This window comes from Miniopterus natalensis, chromosome 9, assembly GCF_054644295.1.
Source record: "Miniopterus natalensis isolate mMinNat1 chromosome 9, mMinNat1.hap1, whole genome shotgun sequence".
Taxonomy (NCBI): Eukaryota; Metazoa; Chordata; class Mammalia; order Chiroptera; family Miniopteridae; genus Miniopterus; species Miniopterus natalensis.
Genome location: NC_142089.1, coordinates 11,260,075 through 11,280,221, shown reverse-complemented (window position 1 = coordinate 11,280,221; position 20,147 = coordinate 11,260,075). Strand labels below are relative to the sequence as shown.

The window sequence follows — 20,147 nt, the reverse complement described above, 5'->3', positions numbered from 1 at the left end:
AGGCTCACAGACTGGGCTTATGCCCCTCTCTGCAGTCTAACAGTCTCACCCCTGTCCCTCCACCCAATAGTCTGGACAGTCTCTCCACACCATGGCCTCTCTCTCCACCAGGAACATCTGTTCTTCCCCCAACACCACCCAATGACCCTCAGTGTCCTTCAAGGTCTGCCTCTTCCACTCGTTTCAAAGCTGCCTAAAAGGAGGCAATTCCCTCTCACCTAAGCTCCTGCAGCTCTATACAGATCCAAGAAGGGTGTCTTTCCTCAGGGAAGGGGTGAGCTACCTGGACCACCTTAGGCCTAGTATGGGTAGGGCCTCCTAACTGTTGGAGAAATCATGTTGACTTGTGCAAAAGTAGGGTCGCTCAGGTTAAGTTCTGACCTTTTGAAGCTCGTGCCTGTCCAGAGGGAAGCAAGCTCCCCAAATATTCTCCAGTGCCTCTTCTAGAGATGGCACTGCAGACTGGCTGGGTGGGTGAGAGAGGGGAGAAAAAGAGACACGGGGAGGTGGGGGGGGGAGAGACAGACAGGCAGACAGACACAACCAATGTCTTGGGATGGAGCTGCAGCACGATGACCAACCAGTCCAGGCCCCCAAGTTGGAGGGAGACTCAAGCTCTCGTACCCTAGGGGCATGGGCACCCACTCTGCTGCAGCCTGTGGAATGGCCTTGTCCTCACACTCCTCGTGGTGCCACCTGAAGTCCAGTGGCAGCTTTTCCTGTGAGAGCGGGGACAGAGCCCCGATCGATCCCCTTTCCTGGATGGCCCTAGGGCCTGCTTTCTCAGTCTAGGATGCTGTATCATTGCATTGGCTGCATTCTTATGTCACCTCAAATTTTGCAGGGAAAAAGGCCAGGTAAAAATGCGTGAGAACAGCTCACTTATAACACAGTCTTTTGGCTAAGACACTGTAATTTCATGGGCAGACAGGATCTCCACCCTGTATCTCTGTGCCAGATTCAATGGCAATCCCCCAGAGCAGGAGCCCTCAAGCACTCAGCCGGGCCCACCTCTAGCATGTTGCCTGGCAAGTAACCCAGAGACAAAAATATTTAAGCTGAAAGAACCATCAACTAACTGAATGGTGGCAGAGAGGAGTACTTGGCAAAGGGGGGTTCTCATGATTAGGTCAGTGTGAACCTCCTAAAAACCGCCAGTAATGGAAAAACCGGTCCATTTCATCACTGGCGCTCAGGTGTAGGGCCGGCCTCAGGCTTTATAAAACATGTAAAACCACAGTTAAGCCTCCCTCACAGCTGGAATGAACTGCTACCATGGAAATATGTAAGAAAGATTCTGATCGGGAACTCTCTGACAAGGGGATGCAGAAACAACCGCTCTATACCACTGACCGAGGAGGGCTCCTCATGCTGAGGAGGACAGACACCTGACATTATTCATGCGTCACAGTGGAGGGGACACTCCAGGATAACCATGTGTTCAGTTGGCAGTAAAGGAACAGCATGGCAAAAAGTGACAAGGAATCGCAAAGCCAGGCCAAACATGGGCAATGGCAACTCAGGAAGCATTCTGGATTTTGAAAGCCTACAAAACACCCGGAAGTACAAGAGGGTTTTCCCAGATCCCAAGACAAGGGAGGAGGTTTCCAAAGTCAGCAAGTGTCCACAGAAATAAGCAATCTCACCACCACTTCTGAGGCTTCATGGTGAGCAGGCTGACACCAGGGCAGGCTGGGTACACCTCACACTAGGGGTTCTGATAGCCATCCCAGGAGGCCAATGACCTTGTGAAGCAGCAGCAGAGGCTCAGAGCCACACAGCCACTGAGTCACAAACCAGAGTCCTGGCTCTTTCCACCACATGCTCTCCCCAGACTCTCAAGACCACAAACTTCTGAACAGCCCAAGAGTCCACCAAAATTCCAGTGATGCTGCTGTGCCTTTCAAGTGGCGTTGTGGGTGCCGTGTGAGTGTGTGTCTGAGTGGAGATGGGGCCAGCGCTGCTCGCCACGTTATGTGAGGTGCACCCAGAACAAGCCAGTGGCTTTTTCCCCCCTTGGCACAGAAATCATCCTGATTTGCAGGCCGCAATGTTTCACAATGAATTCCTTCCACTGAATGGATGTCTCATCAGGCTGTTTTAATTTCACTGAATCATCCAGAGAAAATGACCATGCGTGGACAAAAAAAGCTGAAGTTCTTCCTACTGGGGAAGCAGTCAGCTCTCCTCCGAAGCAAGCAGTGTATCCCCTGGGTTGTCTGGGTCTTTCATTACCGAGTGTGCCTCTGTTTCTCCACTTTGGCACATTAGGAAGCAAAAACTCAAAGTTGTGGCTCCAGACTTAGCCAGTTTGGCTCAGTGATTAGAGCGTTGGCCTGTGGACTAAAGGATCTAGAATTTGTTTCTGGCCAAGGGCACGTACCTTGGTTGCAGACTCGACCACCAGGTTGGGGTGAGTGTAGGAGGCAACCAATCTATGTGTCTCTCTCACATCGATGTCTCTCTCTCCCCAACCTCCCCCTCCCTCCCTCCAGTCTCTCTGAAAAGCAAGGGGAAAAATATCCTCTGGTGAAGATTAAAAACAAAACAAAACAAAGTTGTGGCTCCAGATAAAATCCACCTACATGTCTGAGGGATTAAATAGAGTGCCCCACTGTCAAGGAGCTCAAAGTCTAAGGGGAGAGAGGGGCACAAATGAAATACCAATGTGCTATGTGCTAAGGACAGGCAAGTACTGGATGCAGTGGAAACAGAGGGGGGGTCACTGGGAGCAGGGTGAAAAAAGGTGATGGAAATAAGAAGTACTAATTGGTAGTCACAAAACAGGCATAGGGTAAAGGTAAGGTAAAGCATAGGGAATCTTACAGTCAATAATACTGTAATAGCTATCTATGGTACCAGGTGGGCACCCGAAGCATTGAAAGGGACACTTTGTCACCTATGTGAATGTCTATCTGCTGTGCTGCACACTTGAAACTAATACAAAACAGTGCTGAATGCAAACTGTAAATTTAAAAAAATACTTATTATTCTTATCACCATCCAGTAAATGGCTTTCCAAGCTAATCAAAACTTTGTGGAGTTCTTCCTAAAACAAAGCAAAATGAAACATGCTGAGCAAAGTCTGTGTGAGATCCCAAACTGACCAAAACCTGGGCCTGCCTGGAAGGTGCACAGTCGAGGACATGGACACACACAGCGGCAGAAGCGAATTACCCACAACACGAGAAAGAATGAAAGGCCTGTGACTGCACGAGCTTCTCCCTGAATTCCATGTTCAAATGTAAAGTTCTTAGGAAATTTCTTTATTTATCTAAAGAACCCGGATTACCTCTTCTCTCTTCCAAGAGTGATCTCCTACCCCTCAAAGCCCCCACCCCCAATTCTATTCACTGACAGGAAGCCCAGTCTTTCCTATTACCCAAAGCATAGATCTCCATCAACTTCAGTGCCCGCCTCATTTATCTGAAATACCAATGGCAGTTAGCACGCCATCAGCTTCTAAAGTGGTTGGCGATAGGCAGGCATCAGAAACCCCAGGGCCTGCCAGACAGCCTCAACCAGAAAACCCTGCAGGCTTCACAGGCTCCTCTAGGTCCCAGTCCACATTTCTGGCCTATTTCAAATGTCAGGGAGAGCAGGCTGAGCAAACCACCCTCTGCTCAAGTGTTTCCTCATCCAGGGTCAGGGCCTACCAACCTGCACCAGGCAGCTCTGGGGAAGTGGACTCTCTCTCCAATTCACTCTGATGTCTCACATTTCTCATCAACCAGAAGGAAGGATCTAACTGAGATATTCTTGACCTCCAAGCTTTCATAGGGTCCACCAGCAACAGGCTGCCATACAGTTCCTGAAATGCAGGAGCTAGACAGACCTCCTACTAGAAAATTCTATTAGGGCAAAGCCAAGGAAGGGGGTCTTTGTGCATTTCAGATGAATTACGTCTCCGGCTACAGCTGACAAGAGCCAAGTATCCTCTTCATCTCCAGAGCTTAGCCTCCTGCTGCAGTACTCTGATCCTTCAAGGTCAGATTCCTTGTAAAGTACTTCCCTGACCTTGAAGTACTCCCTACCACTAAACAGAACCATGGGAAGACTAAGCTCTTCTGTTCACTTTACCCAGAATGAAATCCAAATGATCCTCTAGTCCCTCATCCACCTAGAAACTGCAACAGCACCGACACCAGGAGCACCCACTGCCATCTCCCAATGCTGTGGCAAGATACACACATCAAGGGTAACAAAAAAATGACCAAAGAGCATCTGCACAAATAAGTCCAAAGAGACTTAAATTTCCTGGACACAGACAGAATACAAAATGAAAAGGAAAAAAACTTCCCCAAACAAAAGTGAGGCTTTCAAGTAGACTTGCCGAGTGGCAAACATTTTGGAAAGAAGGAATTTTAAATACAAACACAAAAGGGCAGAGATTGGAAGCAGAAGAGCTATGCACACTGCTGGGAGGCCCTTTAATTGGGGAAAGATTTGCAGAGCCCGTGGAGCATCAGCAAATCTCCCTGTGGTCTCAAGAATGGAAAGAATGTGGAAACCTATGGGTAATCAACAGGTGGGAATTCTGCTCTCACCAAGAATGAAACACGTGGTCTTGTCCCTTGCTACCTTTTCAGTACTCCTGGTGATCCCTTAAAGCAACAGAAGAGGACCACCTGGGAGAAGACAGGCCGGATTTTCTCCTTTCTAAGGGTCTTCCCACAGACAGCATGCAGGAAAGCTCTGCTGTGAAGGTGTTTGAGGCAGAAACATAATTCAGGGGAAAACGAAATACCCCCTCAGACCTAGGGACTGTATTTTTCATTTACATGTATTATACAGCACTTGCACAAGTATTTCCAAGAGAATCATTCTGCACTTGGGCAGGTGACCTGTACTAAAAGAGAAATGATATTCTCCTGATCCATCCAGAGGGAACACTTGTCTATTTGACTCCCAAGTGGTGGAAGCATAAGCAATCAGTGGTTTTCCCCAAAGAGCCTACACCACAGGGATGCTCTTCTTTGTGGGACATCAGGGCAGCACTGGGGCACAGTCTTTTTAAACAGGCAACTTAACTCTACTATGGAGGATACCCTGGGTCGCCTAGCAGTTAAGAGAAGAGTTGCCAAATTTTAAGTTATTTCTAGGGATAACAAAGATTAGGCACAGACCCTGCAGCCCTTTCTTCCACCAAATTCTAAGAGTTTAGGCAAAATAAAAAGTCAGGAGTTTACTTTGGATTCCCTTGGGAGCCACGGCTATTACAGACCAGAGCTGTGAAAGAGGCACCAGGACTTCACAGAGCGCCTGGATGATCTGATTTGGAAAGTCCTAGGTCCCTGTGAGATCAGACAAGATAAAGGCAGGTGGCACCAACAGCTCCATAAAGCACTTGGTTTCCACAGAGCCAGCAGGTCATGGCTTCCCAGGAAAGGACAGATATGGGCTTTTCCCAAGGCACGTGCATACATGGAATAATCTAGGAAAAAGGCACATTTCCCAGTTCTAATCTTAAAATTGCAGATAATCAATTGACCTCTGTCCCTTCCCTTATCCATTTAGAAAGTCTGACCGGCAACGAGTAGCTGATCCTCAGCAAACTGGAGTGTGTGCCCAGCACCTGCTTCTTGGCAAGGGACCCCTGCAGTCTGAACCAATGCCCAAAGCTTACTAGGCATCAATTCACAGGTTGTAATCTGGACAGGAACACACTGCTGCTACTCAATCTTTGCCCAGCTAACTCCCTTCCTATTACCCTATTAGGGGACATCTCAGGCTTCACCTACTCCAAGCAGCTTTCCCTGAAACCCACCCACCAGTGTGGGCTTGGTGCGTGGTACTTCCATAGTGCTGTGTTCCTCTCCACTGGAATCCTGGTATTACGGCCACCTGGGTATCTCTCCTGTGCCTATGAGTTCTTTAAAGACACAAACATTACCTTGCTTAGCGCTCTGACCCAGTGCCCCAGCTCAGGCTCCAGCACTCAGAAGGGCTAGAGAATGTCTTCAGGAGTGCCCACTACATGCCACACACTGGGAATAGGAACATGAACAAAGTAGACAGGATCCCTGCCTCAGAGAGCTTAACAGGCAGGGAAAGAGTTGTGTAATCAAGCAATTCCAACAGAGAGTAGAGGCGAGTGCCATGGCCTGGGTGATGAAGTGGGACAGGGTGGAAAATGAGGTCCAAGCAGAGGCATGAAAATCAGCAGAGCTGGTGTGGAGATGTGCTCCTAGCACAGGGGACAGCATGTACAAAGATGCAACAGGACAGGGCACAGGGTCTTTGGGAGACCCTATAGCAGGCCAGTATGGCTGGAGTAAAGGGACACTGTGGAGGCAGGAAGGGTAGACAAGTCCAGAGCAAGATTTCTTAAACCCAGGATGTTCTCTGGGCTTGATCCATATGACAAAGTGGAGTCATGAAGGGCCACAAAGGGTCATGATCAGGACAACATTTTGGAAAGGTTACTCTGGCTGCAGAGAGGGAGATGGGTAGGTGGGGACTACAGGCAGGGAGGTCCAGAGGCTGTTAGAATAATCCAATAACCCAGGGAGGGGAAGAGCAATAAATGCTCACTGACTTGCTCTAAAATGAGGATGAATGCACCTTCCCCTGACAGGCTGGATGCGGGTGGACAGCACTCTAAACGTCACCACACTGGGCGTGTGCAACCATGTCTCCACTGGCCTCCAACAGCCTGTGCTGCACCCAATGCCCCTGGGGCCTGCCTTTCTCCTGGACTCCCACATGCAGTTCTTCTACATGTCACATGCCTGGCTTAATGCCTTCACTGTCAAGACCCAAGAGGTAAGGTTCACTTGGTATTGCAAGAAGACCTGAGCAGACTCACTGCCCCACTCCTGGCTGGAAGACAGCACCATCTCCTAGAGCCTGATCAGGAAACATTCACCCACCCAAATGGCCAAAGAGGAAAACACAGGGCATGTTCCTCCTGAAAAGAACAGCTGAACTATAATGGAAATGGCAAGGAATTCAAGCTGCATGTTGTCATAAAGCCCATAAGGCAAGTTCACCACCATCATCTTTTCCTTCAACACAGTGGTTAACACTGATCCATTGGGCACTTGTCTGTACCCAACACTGCACTAAAGCACTTCACCCACATGACCTCCTTTACTCCTCCTAACTGCCCTCTTTGAGAATGAGGTAAATTCATAATTCTCTTCATTGTATAGATGAGGAAACTGAGGCAGAGAGAACCTAAGAAGCTTACTCAGGGCACTCCCATGCCCAGCTCAGGTGATCTTGAAGATTCACAATGACTTACTGCTATTCCATGCACTGCCACCTGCTGGGGCTACCAGCTCTGAAGACGTGGGATTGAGGTCTCCTGAGTTAACATCTCAGCCCTGTTTCATCTCTCTGCCTCAGATCACACGGCTTAGAAGGTATAACATGAGAGTCCTCTCAGAATTTGGGGATGGATGGGTTTATGGGGTCATTAATACTTATTTAGCATCAACAATGTGACCACTGTATGGACTCCAGGATATGGATGAGCATTATTTCATTCCAAAGGTGCTTGGAAGCCAGAGGGCTCTTTGGTGACAATAATACTAAATAATGGCACACAATGAACAGGAAATGCTTTAAGCAAACCCTGCTGAGTGACACAACCTGGAGACGTGGCTTCATAGGGTGTTCAGAAGTAGGAAGGTCAATGACACAGGTGTGGACACACCGGGGAAGAGGTGGTAAGCAATTGTGAAGTGCCTGGCACACCTCTCTACCTCTCTGCTCCCACCTTAGTTCAGCGCACAGACAGAAAGGGAAGTCCGCTAGTGTGGAGGATAATTGTTTTCAGCCTGGGGCAGATCTCCTCCGGGGTTTCATTCTGAATCAGGAGTGTTCCAGCTTCCGGTCAATAGTAATTAAGGTGCCCATACACTCCAGAAAGAGCAGAGAGGAAGATTAGTGGTAATTAAATCTCCTCTGCATTTGAGTCTCTCCTCCAAGGGGCCTGCTGTCAGACACTTATTCCAAAGCCTCTACCTGAAAAAACACCACCACAATCTGTAACACCAACTCTGGACTTAACTCGAAGGTTTCAATTACATAAAAGGTAACAGGCCCGACAGGACCTGAAAATCTGGATTTCACAGGTGCTGCTCATCTCAAGCACCTAGAATTTGGACGGTGATCACCTGTTGGGGCACACAGGGGGCGGGGAGAGGCACGGGCTGGACTGCCCCTTCATGAGGCCTCCCACGGGCAGGTCCTGTGCATGCTGTGATTAACAAGGCCTCTAATGAATCTTAATTGTAAGTGCCACAGGTCCAGGAAGGCAGCAACACAAGTGGCATAGGGACAACCGCAAACCATCTAACAACTAAAAAGTGACTGGCATAATAAGGGCCAATGACCCCAAAACAGAGGAGAATGAATCCCTCCTCAGCCCTGCACCCTTCGAAAGCTCTGCCTCCATGTAAGGCATGGGAGCTTCTGGGTGTACTGGAAGGCATCCCCACCTCCAATCTCCCAATATAAAAAGAACAAGGACAGTGCTGCTGCTTGGTGGTAGCAGCCTCGGACCTGGGGCCACATGATTATTACCATGGCCGCTTCTGTCTCCATCAGCATTTCATCTTTAGCAATGGAAGGCCAGAACAGGACACATTTTCAACATGGAAAGGGGAAAGCTACACTCTAGGAAACTGAGTAACTTCTTACTGGTACTAATTATTGTGACGATATTTGCATTCAGAGTCAGCCATCTGCTTGGTAGCCTCAAGTGACAAGGAGAGAGCTGTTCTTGCAGAAGCTGTGGGTACCAACAGCATGGTGGGAGAAAAGGCTCAGTCTGAGTCAGATACGCCTGGGGATGATCCTGATTTGGCTACTTACTAATTAGCTGTGAGGCTGTGACCAACTCAGTAAACCTCTCTCAGTTGCCTCATCTGTAAAGTGGCGGTAGAAGACTTGGTTTGTGGTGTCCCGTTTGAATAAAGTAAGTATGTAAAGGGTCTAGAACAGTATCTGGCATTTGACAGTTATCACTGAAAAACCAGGAGGCCGGTAGGGTTTTTATTCATTTGCACAATGGTTACATCAAGTTCGTGCAAGTCTTAGGTGGCCTCAGAACCCCATGCACACAGCTACTACAAGTCAGGTACTACACTAGACGTTTATGCTAGAACTCAAGATTAGTGTCATCACTCCGAGCTCCTAGATGAGGAAATTGAGGCTCGGAGGTCACACAGCTAAGCCATGGTGAAGATGAGAGGTGAGTCTGGGAGCAGTGATGCATTCAGGGAACTGAGGCAGGGGGAAGAGTACCTGCTGAAGCAATCAGCGAGGGGCGGGGAAGACCCACCCCATCCAGGGAGCCCAACCCACCCCCTGCAAGGGCAGGACACAAAGCATGATATTAGATATCTCTTTGAAATGACAACCGTCCTTACTAGCCATGAAACCAGTCAGCCAGTCTGACTGACCTCCTCTATTCACTCTGGGTTGGTAGGCATTGGCGTTTCCCAACCTTGATAGTTCAGGGAAGGCAGGGGGACAGTTTCTATGACCATCTAAAATGCCTCAATGCACAGCCTTCTAATCTCCCCCCTTCCAGGTTAAATAAGCCAAGTCCTTACAATCCTGTACTGGGTTATAAACTCCATCCTGTGCAAGTGAAGGCTGGGGCTGTGTCCACCTGTGAAAACACAGCCTGGAAGGCTGCCTGTGGCGTCAGGGCACAACCCCTGGGCAGGCAGAACCCAGGGGTTAACAAACAGGTCCTAGGAAGCCTGTGAAGGTAATTAATGAAAGCACCAGCTAGCATTTATTAAGCACCTGTCTTACACGTACATGTTGGCACTTTCTACACACTCCCAAATCGTGGCAACTGCTCCCAGAATACCATTTTCTTATCCCAATCCTATATATCGGAGGAAATTCTGGGAGGTACACTGACCTGCCTGAGGTCTCAAAGCTGGAAGGTGACTGGAGACTGACCAGAGGAAACCTGCCAGAGTCCCCACCCTGCTCAACTCTGCCCTATGGGGCAGTTATATGGTCACAGACATGAGAGAAACCAATGTCTCTTCTGCCAGCAAAAGGGAATCCTGAATCAACCTAAGGGTATCCAAGGTGATGCTGTTTTAGTTCTAAGTAAAAGAACTCAGATACTGAGACCATCTGGCCCTCACTTCACAGAGACCCAGAGAGACCTGCTGATCACACAGCCACTGAGTGGCAGACCCAAAACTACAACCCAAGTTTCCCGACTTCCAGTGAGATTTGCTTAATGCACGCAGTGCTTTTTACCACCCACCTTTTCTCTCCTACTGAAGGAGCTTCAAGTTTTCTGAAACAGTTCTCTTTTGGAAACCACACAATAAGAAAAGCTATGTTTCTCTTTATGCCGTTTTACCAAACAATTATGAAAATTTAAAACCTGGCTAACACCACACTTAAGGCTACTGCCAAAAAGGGTCTAGAATCCAGGTCATCTGACGTGTAGGTTATGAACCTTTCCAGGAACCAATGTTTTCCAAAGTGGATTCCATGAAAATAACTTAGAAAAATGCTAAGGTAAGGGAGAACAGTTTCTTTTCTCTCAAATGCAGGACTTCTCAGAACCTTTAATGTGACAATCTGGATGGTGAAGCTCCTGGAGAGCAATTAGAGTGCCGTGTTTCCTCAGCTGCTCACTGTCTTTGTTCCTCAAGAGACTCCATATCAAGGTGAGTGACAAATTTTATGAAAGCCAGGAACAGGGTAGGCTACCTCCAGGAGCAGATGCAATCTGTCCATTGAGCAGAAAGGGGCATCGGTGAAGGACGCTCCCCACCATCCTCTCATTTCCCTGTGCACTTCCCTAACTAGTAAAGACAAAAGGTTTGTGTGCACTGCCTCCTCTGTGAGTCACCTGTCTGTGTACCTAGCTCTTTGTTCCCACAGCATATTCCTACTTTATCAGTGGAGGCAACTGCACACAGTGGTTGGGAGCCTGGTGTCAGAGCGCTTAGGTTTAAAGCAGCTCCACCACTACCTGGTGACCTTGGACAAGCTGCAAAAGCCCCTTCTCCTGTTAGTTCAGAACTAAAAGTGGGGACAATGACACTAACAACCTCAAAAGGTGTTTTCTGAAGGTTTTAGGAGATACGTTCTTTGCCATGAGCTGCAAATGTTTTTTCAGAGTTTGTTCTTTGCCTTCGAATTTTATTTCATTTAAACTTGTAAGTTAAATTTGCATATACCAAAGCCATCCTTTTGATATTAGCGTCTATGCCATACAAAAGTCTCCCCCAGATTGACATGTTTTCCCTTTGGCTCCTTCATTCGTTTAATACTAGTTTCTTTAGCCCACTAGGAGCATGGGTACAGGCTGTGCAATAGATATTTAGCTTGTTTTCCTTCAAAGTTATTAGTTGTTTCAGCCGTTTTATTCAATAATCAATTATGTTCTCACAGTGAAATTTGAATATCACTTGTACTCTATCCTGAATCATGACATCACTGGGCCTGTTTCTGAGCCATCCGACTCCATTCCTTCCGCCCTCCGTTCAGAGCTCTGCGGTATCTTCACAGACAGCCCTCTCGCCCTTGGGAAGCTTACTGTTCTAGACCTGTTCAGGACTAGTGCACATCTCATTAGTCTCCTGGAAACAGCCTTGCTCCCCATGGAACATCACACACACAAAGCAAATGGCCCCTGTACTTCTTCCTTCATTTGGGTTCAGGTTTTAATTTTCTGAACTGCTTGCGCAGGAGGCGATTCATCTCATTCTTAATGGATTCAAATGAGGGTATTATTCTGCTGTAACAGAACTCATAAGAACTTCAAGTAACTTCAGGCCATATCCCTAGGGGAGCAGGTCAGGTGAGGGCACCCAGGAAGCCCATTTCCTCTAAGCAAATCACGGCATCCCGTCCTAGTTTAGAAGGGCTACCTAGCTGCCACCTTGACACAAATCAGAAGCTGCACCATTAGGTGGCAGGGTACTCGCCTCAGCAACAAGGTGGGGTCATGAAAGGCCCCACCCTCGGAGAGGCAGCCCTGAGCAGGCAGCAGAGGGCCAGTTCAGCACCCCGAGTCCATGGGTCTGCTTTCTGGCTCTCCTTGCTTTAGTCACCACAGCTGCAGTCCATTCAGAGAGCAAAGGCTTGCATGAAAAAGCTCACCACAACTTTCCAAGGAATGGAGTTCATTAAAGTACTGCTGGAGGCCCTTGGCTAGAATGCTTTTTCCCTTGTAAAAGGGGACTGCAACACAGTGTCGCCTGCAGGAAAGCTCAGGAACACCAGTCCAACAGAGACTGCTGGGATTGTTGCATAATTACCAATTATTCAACCCATTCCCCTGCTCCTGCTCCAGAGACAGTATCCAGCCTAGGACAGAACACTTCCCGGGAAACTCTGACAAACGGGAAAAGGGAAGCCAAGTTCCCCTACCCCCAAAAGAAATCCACAGGCCACTTCCCTAGGTATAGCGAGTGGGGTGCAGCACAAACCCCTCCTGGCCTGGCAGGGATACAGAGCAGGCCCCGGCTCCACAGGCACCAGCCGTGTGCATCACTGGTATGCGTCATGAGCCTCAGCAAAGCCATGTCCCCAGGGGGACAGGGCCCTGCTTCCTGGAACATCAACTTGACTGTGGTGGAAAAGCATTCTTTTTATATTAAAATGTCTTGCATATGAACATGTTATGAATTGGAATACAATTTTTAAAAAAGTCTGAACAAAATTCTCTACTTGAGGCAGCCACTTTTGGATTCGTCCACAAAACTCCGAACATGTATTTGTTCCCCTCTACTGTTAGGAATACTTTGGGGAAAGGATCTGAGAAGCATTAAGAGGCCAGGTGAAAGGCGGCCAGTAACAAGTCAGAAGAGACAGCAAAACTCGTTGCTAGCTGGACACAATCATTAAAGGGCCTGGAATACCTTTACTCAAAGACAAAGACAAATAAATACACCTGCTATGTATGTGTTCAATATATAACACAGTGCATAACCATGGCCAAGTCTTCCCTAATAAATACACCTGCTATGTATGTGTTCAATATATAACACAGTGCATAACCATGGCCAAGTCTTCCTTCTTCCAGAAAAATCTTCCCTGCCCTGGCCGGTTTGGCTCGGTGCTTAGTGTTGGCCTGCAAATGGAAGGGCCCCGGGTTCGATTCCGGACAAGGGCGTGTGCCTCAGTTGCAGACTCAATCCCCAGCCCCCGTCAGGGTAAGGAAGCAAGCAATCAATGTCTCTCTCTCACATCGGTGTTTCTCCCCCCCCCCACCCCCTCTCTGAAAAGCAAAGGAAAAAATATCCTCAGGTGAGGACTTTTTTTTTAATCTTCTCTGAATTCCCCACTAACTGGAAGCACTATGGAGCAAGACCTTTCATCTTGCACCCCCAACACCTAGAACGGTGTCTGGCACATGATGTCAAATACAGAAAGAATAACTTGGTTCTACAGATTGACAGTCATCAGGAAGACCATGGGCTGAGAGTCCAACCAAAGCCATCCTATCAGGGAGCAAGTGGTTAGGGTGCCTGATTTTTTGCCCCCTGTGAAAGGGGAGTCAAGGAATAAAGTGCATTTCTTCTCAGGGTGAGCACAGTGCCTCATTCACAGTAAATGTCGACTGAACCCATGAACTTTTCACCTTCTTCAGCTAAGACCCCTTTGGAAAGGAGAAGACATTTTAGATGTTGCCTCTGAAATTAAGCAGGAAAAATTGCTGGTATGAGACTATTTTAAATGGAGATGATAATGGGGAAGCCAGGCAAGAAAACACAAGCCTGTTCACTCTTGAACACAGCTAAACCACATCACATCTGGCCTTCAGACCCCCAAGGGCCAGCACATCTTCACCTAGGGACAGAGAACTGAGTTTGATGCCACATTGCACAGAGCTGATGGGAAAAATAATTTCCAGATTTCATTGGTTCAACTATTAAGAGACTGAAATTGAGTACCAATGCTTAACAGAACTCAGACAATCAGTAATCTTAATGAACTACTAAATATAATACTAGCCTTAATTTTACCAGTCACAATGAGTGGGAGCTTGGCTCCATAAGCATATTCATGATGAGCAGGTTTTTAGAAGCGTAAGCTGTGTCTCCACTCACTTGCTCACTGAGCCCCTAGCCTAAGTGCACCCCGTGCACTCCAGCCTTCTAATCTGTCAAGGCTTCCTGCTCCTTTGCTGACATCACATTACCCGGACTAGAGGAGGGCAATTTCCTAGAGCTGTTCAAAGTAAAGGTACTGCTGAGGCTGCCAGTGCAAGCCCTGCACTAAGTGGGCCCTTTCTATTTCTGGAGGGCAACTCAAGCTGCTAAAAGAGGAATATGCAGAAATGAAAACTGATCAAGTTGTTAACTCCCTCCCTGGTCAGAGCATCAGGATGTTTCTTTCACCTCCAGCACACAAGCCTGGCCACAAGCCTGGTCGGGTGGCTTAGGTGCTTTTCCCAGCTCTGATGTCTTACCCCTGCTTGGTTTAAGTTTGGGGACACTCAAGAGCTGGACCTTTGGGTGACTATAGCAAATAAAAGAAAAGGAATTAAAAAATAAAGTGATCAGTGCGAGCAGAGACTTTTCTGCCTGGTTAAACAGATTTAGGGCTATTTTTGGTTTGCTCTTAAAAAGGCAAAGGATGGAGGGCCCGCTGGGTGCCAATTTGCAGAAACAAACTCCTTCCTCAGCTCAGGGCTCAAAATACACCCCAGCTATTGCTGCCAGTTTGCAGAGCAAAGCCATAGAAGGTCAAAGTTTAGGAAGCCAAGGGAGCATCTTAACATCACAGGATTCTTGGCCAGCATGGACCTGTGGGTATTTTTGAAACAGCTTAACAATGGATTTTGGCTGGCTTTACTCTAGTACAATGGGATTAATATGTAATAAAATGATGTCTTGGCCATCTGCAAAAGAAGGTCATTTCCCACCAATCAGAGTATGCACTATAATCCCAAGGCAGCAAAAGCTCCAATGCTGGAAAGAGAAAAGAAGAAAAGCAAGCTGATCTGGCATGATAAATTGGGCTGCGGAGGCCTAGCTGCCAAGCATACGCCACATTTCTCTTTAATACTACTCTGTAATCGGACCACTGGCAGACCGGGCACATTTGCCTACAGCTCTCTGGCTCCGACATCTAAGAGGCCATTCCCTTCATGGGGAATGCTGGCAAATCCCAACGTTCTTGTCAGCCTTAAAACTGGAGACTTGTCTTGAAAACAACCACCTCCCCTTCATTATTTTAGGCAGGTGAGCATGGGAGGAATGACTGCAATTTGCACACCGAGCAGTGCATTAGCGGCTTCGAAAGCACCTGACTGATCCCAGATTACATGAAACAAAGGCCCGGATACATTGCTTTTAGACAGACCTGTAACTATGAGTTTTCTGAAATTACAGCTTTGGGAAGAAACTAAAACTGCAAGTGAACTTCGGAGCCACAGCAGTACACTCAGCAAGGACCAACTCTTACAAGAAGAAGAGAATTTTCCAAATCTAGTTAAGGAAAAAAGAGTCATTCTCCAGGAAAACAGAAGAAAAATAGCAGCGCTTAAAGAAAAACATTCAAAGAAGTAACTTCTAGGACTAGCCATAAGATCCAGTACAAAACCAGCCTAAATGCCCCCTACACAACTCAGTGCAAAGCGAGAACCCTGAAGCTGACCATCAATCACAAGTGGCTTCTGAAGCGTGTCAATACAGTTTTAATGAGGCGTGCTTTACCAGATCCTAATTCACTGACAAGCCATGCTTCATTTGCATTGTGACACACATCATACTTCAAATTGAAAAAAATTAATGAGAACGCCAATTCCCCAGGCCATTCTGGATGATGGAAACCTATTATGGCCTCTTGTTCAGCCTTGGCAGGTATATGGGCCCCGAGGCTGGCCTCCAGACAACCAATGAGGGGAAGTCGGTGCCCCTCCAGCCTCCCGGTGAAGCAATGGGCAAAAGTGAACTGATAACACTAAGTGGCCTGTCCCTGAAAAGGGGATATCTTTCAAGTCTCTAGGTGTTTTTATTTTAATTATGTGAATTTTAAATTATTCTCCATAATACATCTATTTTAATATTTTATAATACTAATGAGTTAAATATATTTAACATTTTTTCCCCAAACAGGTAAGACTGACACATCATCAGGAAGACGCACCATATTTAACCTGTTGCTGAGTGTAAGTGATCGGACCCAAAGGTACCCAGCAGTTACCCCAGCAGAAGAAATTGGGATTCCTGGTGCTGCTTAGCCACACCAGCACCCTGGCTTCTTCCTCCAAGTGTCAATCACCTAAAAAAAGTGAAGTGGTTATATATACATTATGGAAAGTCGAGGGAGTAAGCACCCAGCTCAGTCCCTCAATCTACACCTGCCTCCACCTCCTTTCTAGCCACATTCTACAGAAGATGAAGCTAAATGTGGAAAAGCAGTGCACACTCACAGTAATCTATGGGGTACCACATACGACATCACTTATCGGGGACAGACATACTATGACACTTCAACCTGGGTCTGAGCAACCTCCTGCAAGCTCAACCTCAGAGATGATCTCTCCCACCCAATACTGGGTTCCTTCATTCACCATCACTGCTGCAGTTTCCCTGCTGAGCCCAAGTATACTGGGCATAAGCAGCAAAAGAACAAGCCAACCAGGTTTCCATAAAAGCAGCACACATCTCTGAAACAAAGGATGGCGAGGGAATCCAGAGAAAGCACACAGCTGTCGTACAACTCTTCAGTTTCCATAAGGACGAAATAACCTGTTGAAACACCAACAGGGTCTACTGAGAACAATTTGCTCGTCATTCATTCTATGTTGGGTTTATTCATAAAACACAGTAATAACTACATTGGCAAACTAAACTGAAACTCAGCCAACCACGTTTTCATGCAGAGTTTAAAAGAAAAAGCCTCTGCAGCTGACCGAATTAGGGATCTGATCGTACCTTCGACCTTCGCCCACCTCGTCTACACATGACCCATCAAAACCCTCCGGCCGAGAAAAACGCAGACATGCAGCACTTCCAGACTGCACCTTGTAATGCTGCCTTACAGGGCTGTTGAGGGTTAAATACACACACACACACACACACACACACACACACACACACACGTAAACTGCTTAGCACAAGTGTTGCTACAAAGCTTAGTAAGGGGGTTGATGGTAGCAATTAGCACATCAAATTCAAGCCCTTCTTCTGACTTTCAGGGACACTTCCTACCTATCCAACTTTATATCTCATTATTTCCCAACAAAGACTGTTTTCACTGACCCCATCCCCACAACTCACATTTCCCAGGGACATACCCAAATTTGACACAAAATCAGATCTAACCAATCCAATGTTTAAAAATCAGGGTATTTCACATCCAACTCCAAATGTACAGCTCCTCCAGAAAAATGTGAAAACAAGCAACAGATACCATATTCCCAGAGGGCACTGAGTGACTGGAGCAGAGGGGCCACTGCCCTCTCAGATGAGCCTGTCAGCCAGAGCCCTTGTTTACACCATGTCCACTTCAGTGATGTATGTCACCTCCTTGGCTCTTGGTTTATGATCCTGGATTCTGAGCATCATAATTCAACCTTCTTTCTTTAATACGCATCTAAAGTATGTATTTGTCTAGCCAGGAACCATCACATTTTCCATTCTCCTCTTCACTTCCAGCACAAGCACCTGTAGCTGGCGCTCTTGGCCAGGCCATTTACCTCCAGAAACCTCTTTCCTCCCACTTCCTCCATTATTACACGTAAAGGATAGCAAGTTCAAAGCTCCTTCAAAGGGCTCCACTCTGTGTCATAACTGCCTCTCAACTAAGAATTTGTATCCCTATAAACATAAAATAGCTGCACTCTGGACCCTCCAGACTGCTATGAAGAGTTTGATCTGTAAATGACATGGGTGTCCTGCAGTCATGTTTTCTTTCCTAGTAAAACTGTTCTGGAATTCATACAATATCAAGTATGTCACTACAGTACATGAACAAGTTTTCAAACCACCATTTAAAAAGAAACCTCACCGATGAACCAGCGTTGTCAACGAATAATTATATCTAAGAAGACATGGGACACAGGAAACGGACAGAGGACCTGGACTGAGAGGGCCCAGGTTCCAGAACCAGAGCTCACTGGCCAAGTGATGCAGTAACTAAGTTGGCCTCTGGAGGCCTGATTTTATTTTATTTTACCTCTTTTCTCAATATTTCCCATAGCTTTATAGATATTTTCGAATATTTTTGGCATTTTCAAATAATAATATGGTGCCAGTTAATCTGAGGCATTGTTTTGAGACCAATGATTTTGAATCTTAAAAAAAATAATATATATTTTTTAATGTGATCAGCTCCAAAAGCCGACTTTTGTGTTTCAAACTAGAAATGAAGCCACTGAAGCATTTCATAGGGTCGGTTTTCATACTGCTTTCGAGGGAGAAACTTCCACAGTGGCAGAGAGACTACGAAAGCCTGGCACCACCCACTGCTAACCACCTGCTGGATGTGTGGCTGTCCCTTCGTGCCTACAGGTGAGCTTCTAGAAACTGAAAACAAGCCAGTGGGGGGAGGAGAAAGATGTAATCAACTTTAGAACTCCTGTGTCAGGCTCTATTAACACAGGTGGTGCTGAAATTAAGACAACCATATGAAACTCATCCTCTCTCTGTCTGGAGGAATCTCATAGCCCAGTGGTGGTGTCTGGCTGGAGAGAGAGATTTCCTGTGTGTTTTGAATTATGCATGGAAAAGGGTACACGAAAGTGACCAAGTATGAGCCACAGCCCCAAATGAAAGCACATGAACAAGGTACGTACCAGGTCGATCAGGTCGCTGAGGTTTTTCTCGATTTGTTGTGGAGGCAGGCGCCTCATTAAGTCCAAGGCACAGTCCAGCTGCTGATCACTCTGTGAAAAGAGAAATAAAAGTGTCTAAGTCATTTTGCCCATAGAAACACCAAAAAACCTCTTTTAACAAGCATTTTTGCAGTTTCAGCTTTCCCAGGGTATTCTAAGACCAAGAAGGCCTGCAGTAGGTCCTCCACCCCATCTCCTGGAGGGTGGCTGCTGGTCTCTTTGATAGCAGCATCTGTCTCAAAGACAGATAAAAGATAATCATCCAAAAGATAATCAGAGAAGTAGGAAGCAGGCCATATAGTTCAGAAAGTGACCCTGTTCTATCCACATCTCAAAGCCTATGGGCTTCCCTTCTCCAACTCAGCAGACCATGGGAGATGCAGATGTATTAACTCCCAATTGGTTCTGTAGTGAGCATGCTTGAATAGCAGATTAAGCTTTGTCTTCTGCTATAACCTGGATTTAAACAGGTAACATCAGATAGCATCACCAGGCCAGGTTCCTTGGTGAGCTCCAAGCCAGGGAAAAAGCCAGGCAAAGAACAAGTGACAAAATGTGCGCAAAGGTTAAGTGCTCCAGTTATTCCACTACAGCTGGGTACATTTTCCATGGTGCCAGGCCCTTGCAAAATAGACGAGGACCTGAACCGAACCACTTACAGACAAGAGCTCACTTTAGCTGGCCAAGTGGACCACGAGGCAATACGCTGGCATCACTGCTGCAGCAGGGGCCTGGGAGGGTAAAGATCTTGTTTTACAGGGAGCCTTCTTCCAGCCCTGTGTGCCTCACAACATCCTCCTCATTTAATTTCATGACGCAAATGTTTACTGAGACCACCCGGTTCCAGGCACCATAAATATGTAATGAATGATGGAGGGTGAAGGAAGGAACTAAGTGGGGGCAAGACTGTTCAAGTGCAAAGTGAATTCAGCGCAAAGTGGGCTCTAACAGAGACGGCCAGACCTCAGGAGGACCAACAAGAAGTAAGGTGGGAAAGGCAGGCCAGGTAAAATGGTGAGGACTCTAAGAAGTGCACAAAAGGCAGGTGGAGGCCCCAAAACAACCAGTCAGGAGCACCATCTGATCTGCATCCCGATTCCATTCTGGCCAGACCAATCTCAGGATTTTTAAAAGCCCTAAGTAAAGAAGCTAAAGAATCATAAAATACACAAAGTAAACCTGGAAATGCAACATCTGGCTGTAATGAATATGACCTTTGACTATGGCAATCTACAATCCCAATATATTAACTTAAACATGCTCAGAGACAAGGATCCACTTTATATTCATCAAAGACATAACACATTAACTGGAAGCAATCTCATAACTAATATGGCATATACAGCAGGCTGTTTTTTAA

At 46.9% G+C, this 20,147-nt stretch overlaps 1 protein-coding gene across 1 annotated transcript in view; it reads right to left on the bottom strand.

The window, feature by feature from the left end:
* CAPZB (capping actin protein of muscle Z-line subunit beta) overlaps positions 1 to 20,147 on the bottom strand; it is a 113,346-nt gene that overhangs the window by 47,910 nt on the left and 45,289 nt on the right. The window contains exon 2 of the mRNA XM_016214617.2: positions 18,749 to 18,838. Within this exon, the coding sequence (XP_016070103.2) occupies positions 18,749 to 18,838 (90 nt within the window). The remainder of the gene's footprint in view (positions 1 to 18,748; positions 18,839 to 20,147) is intronic.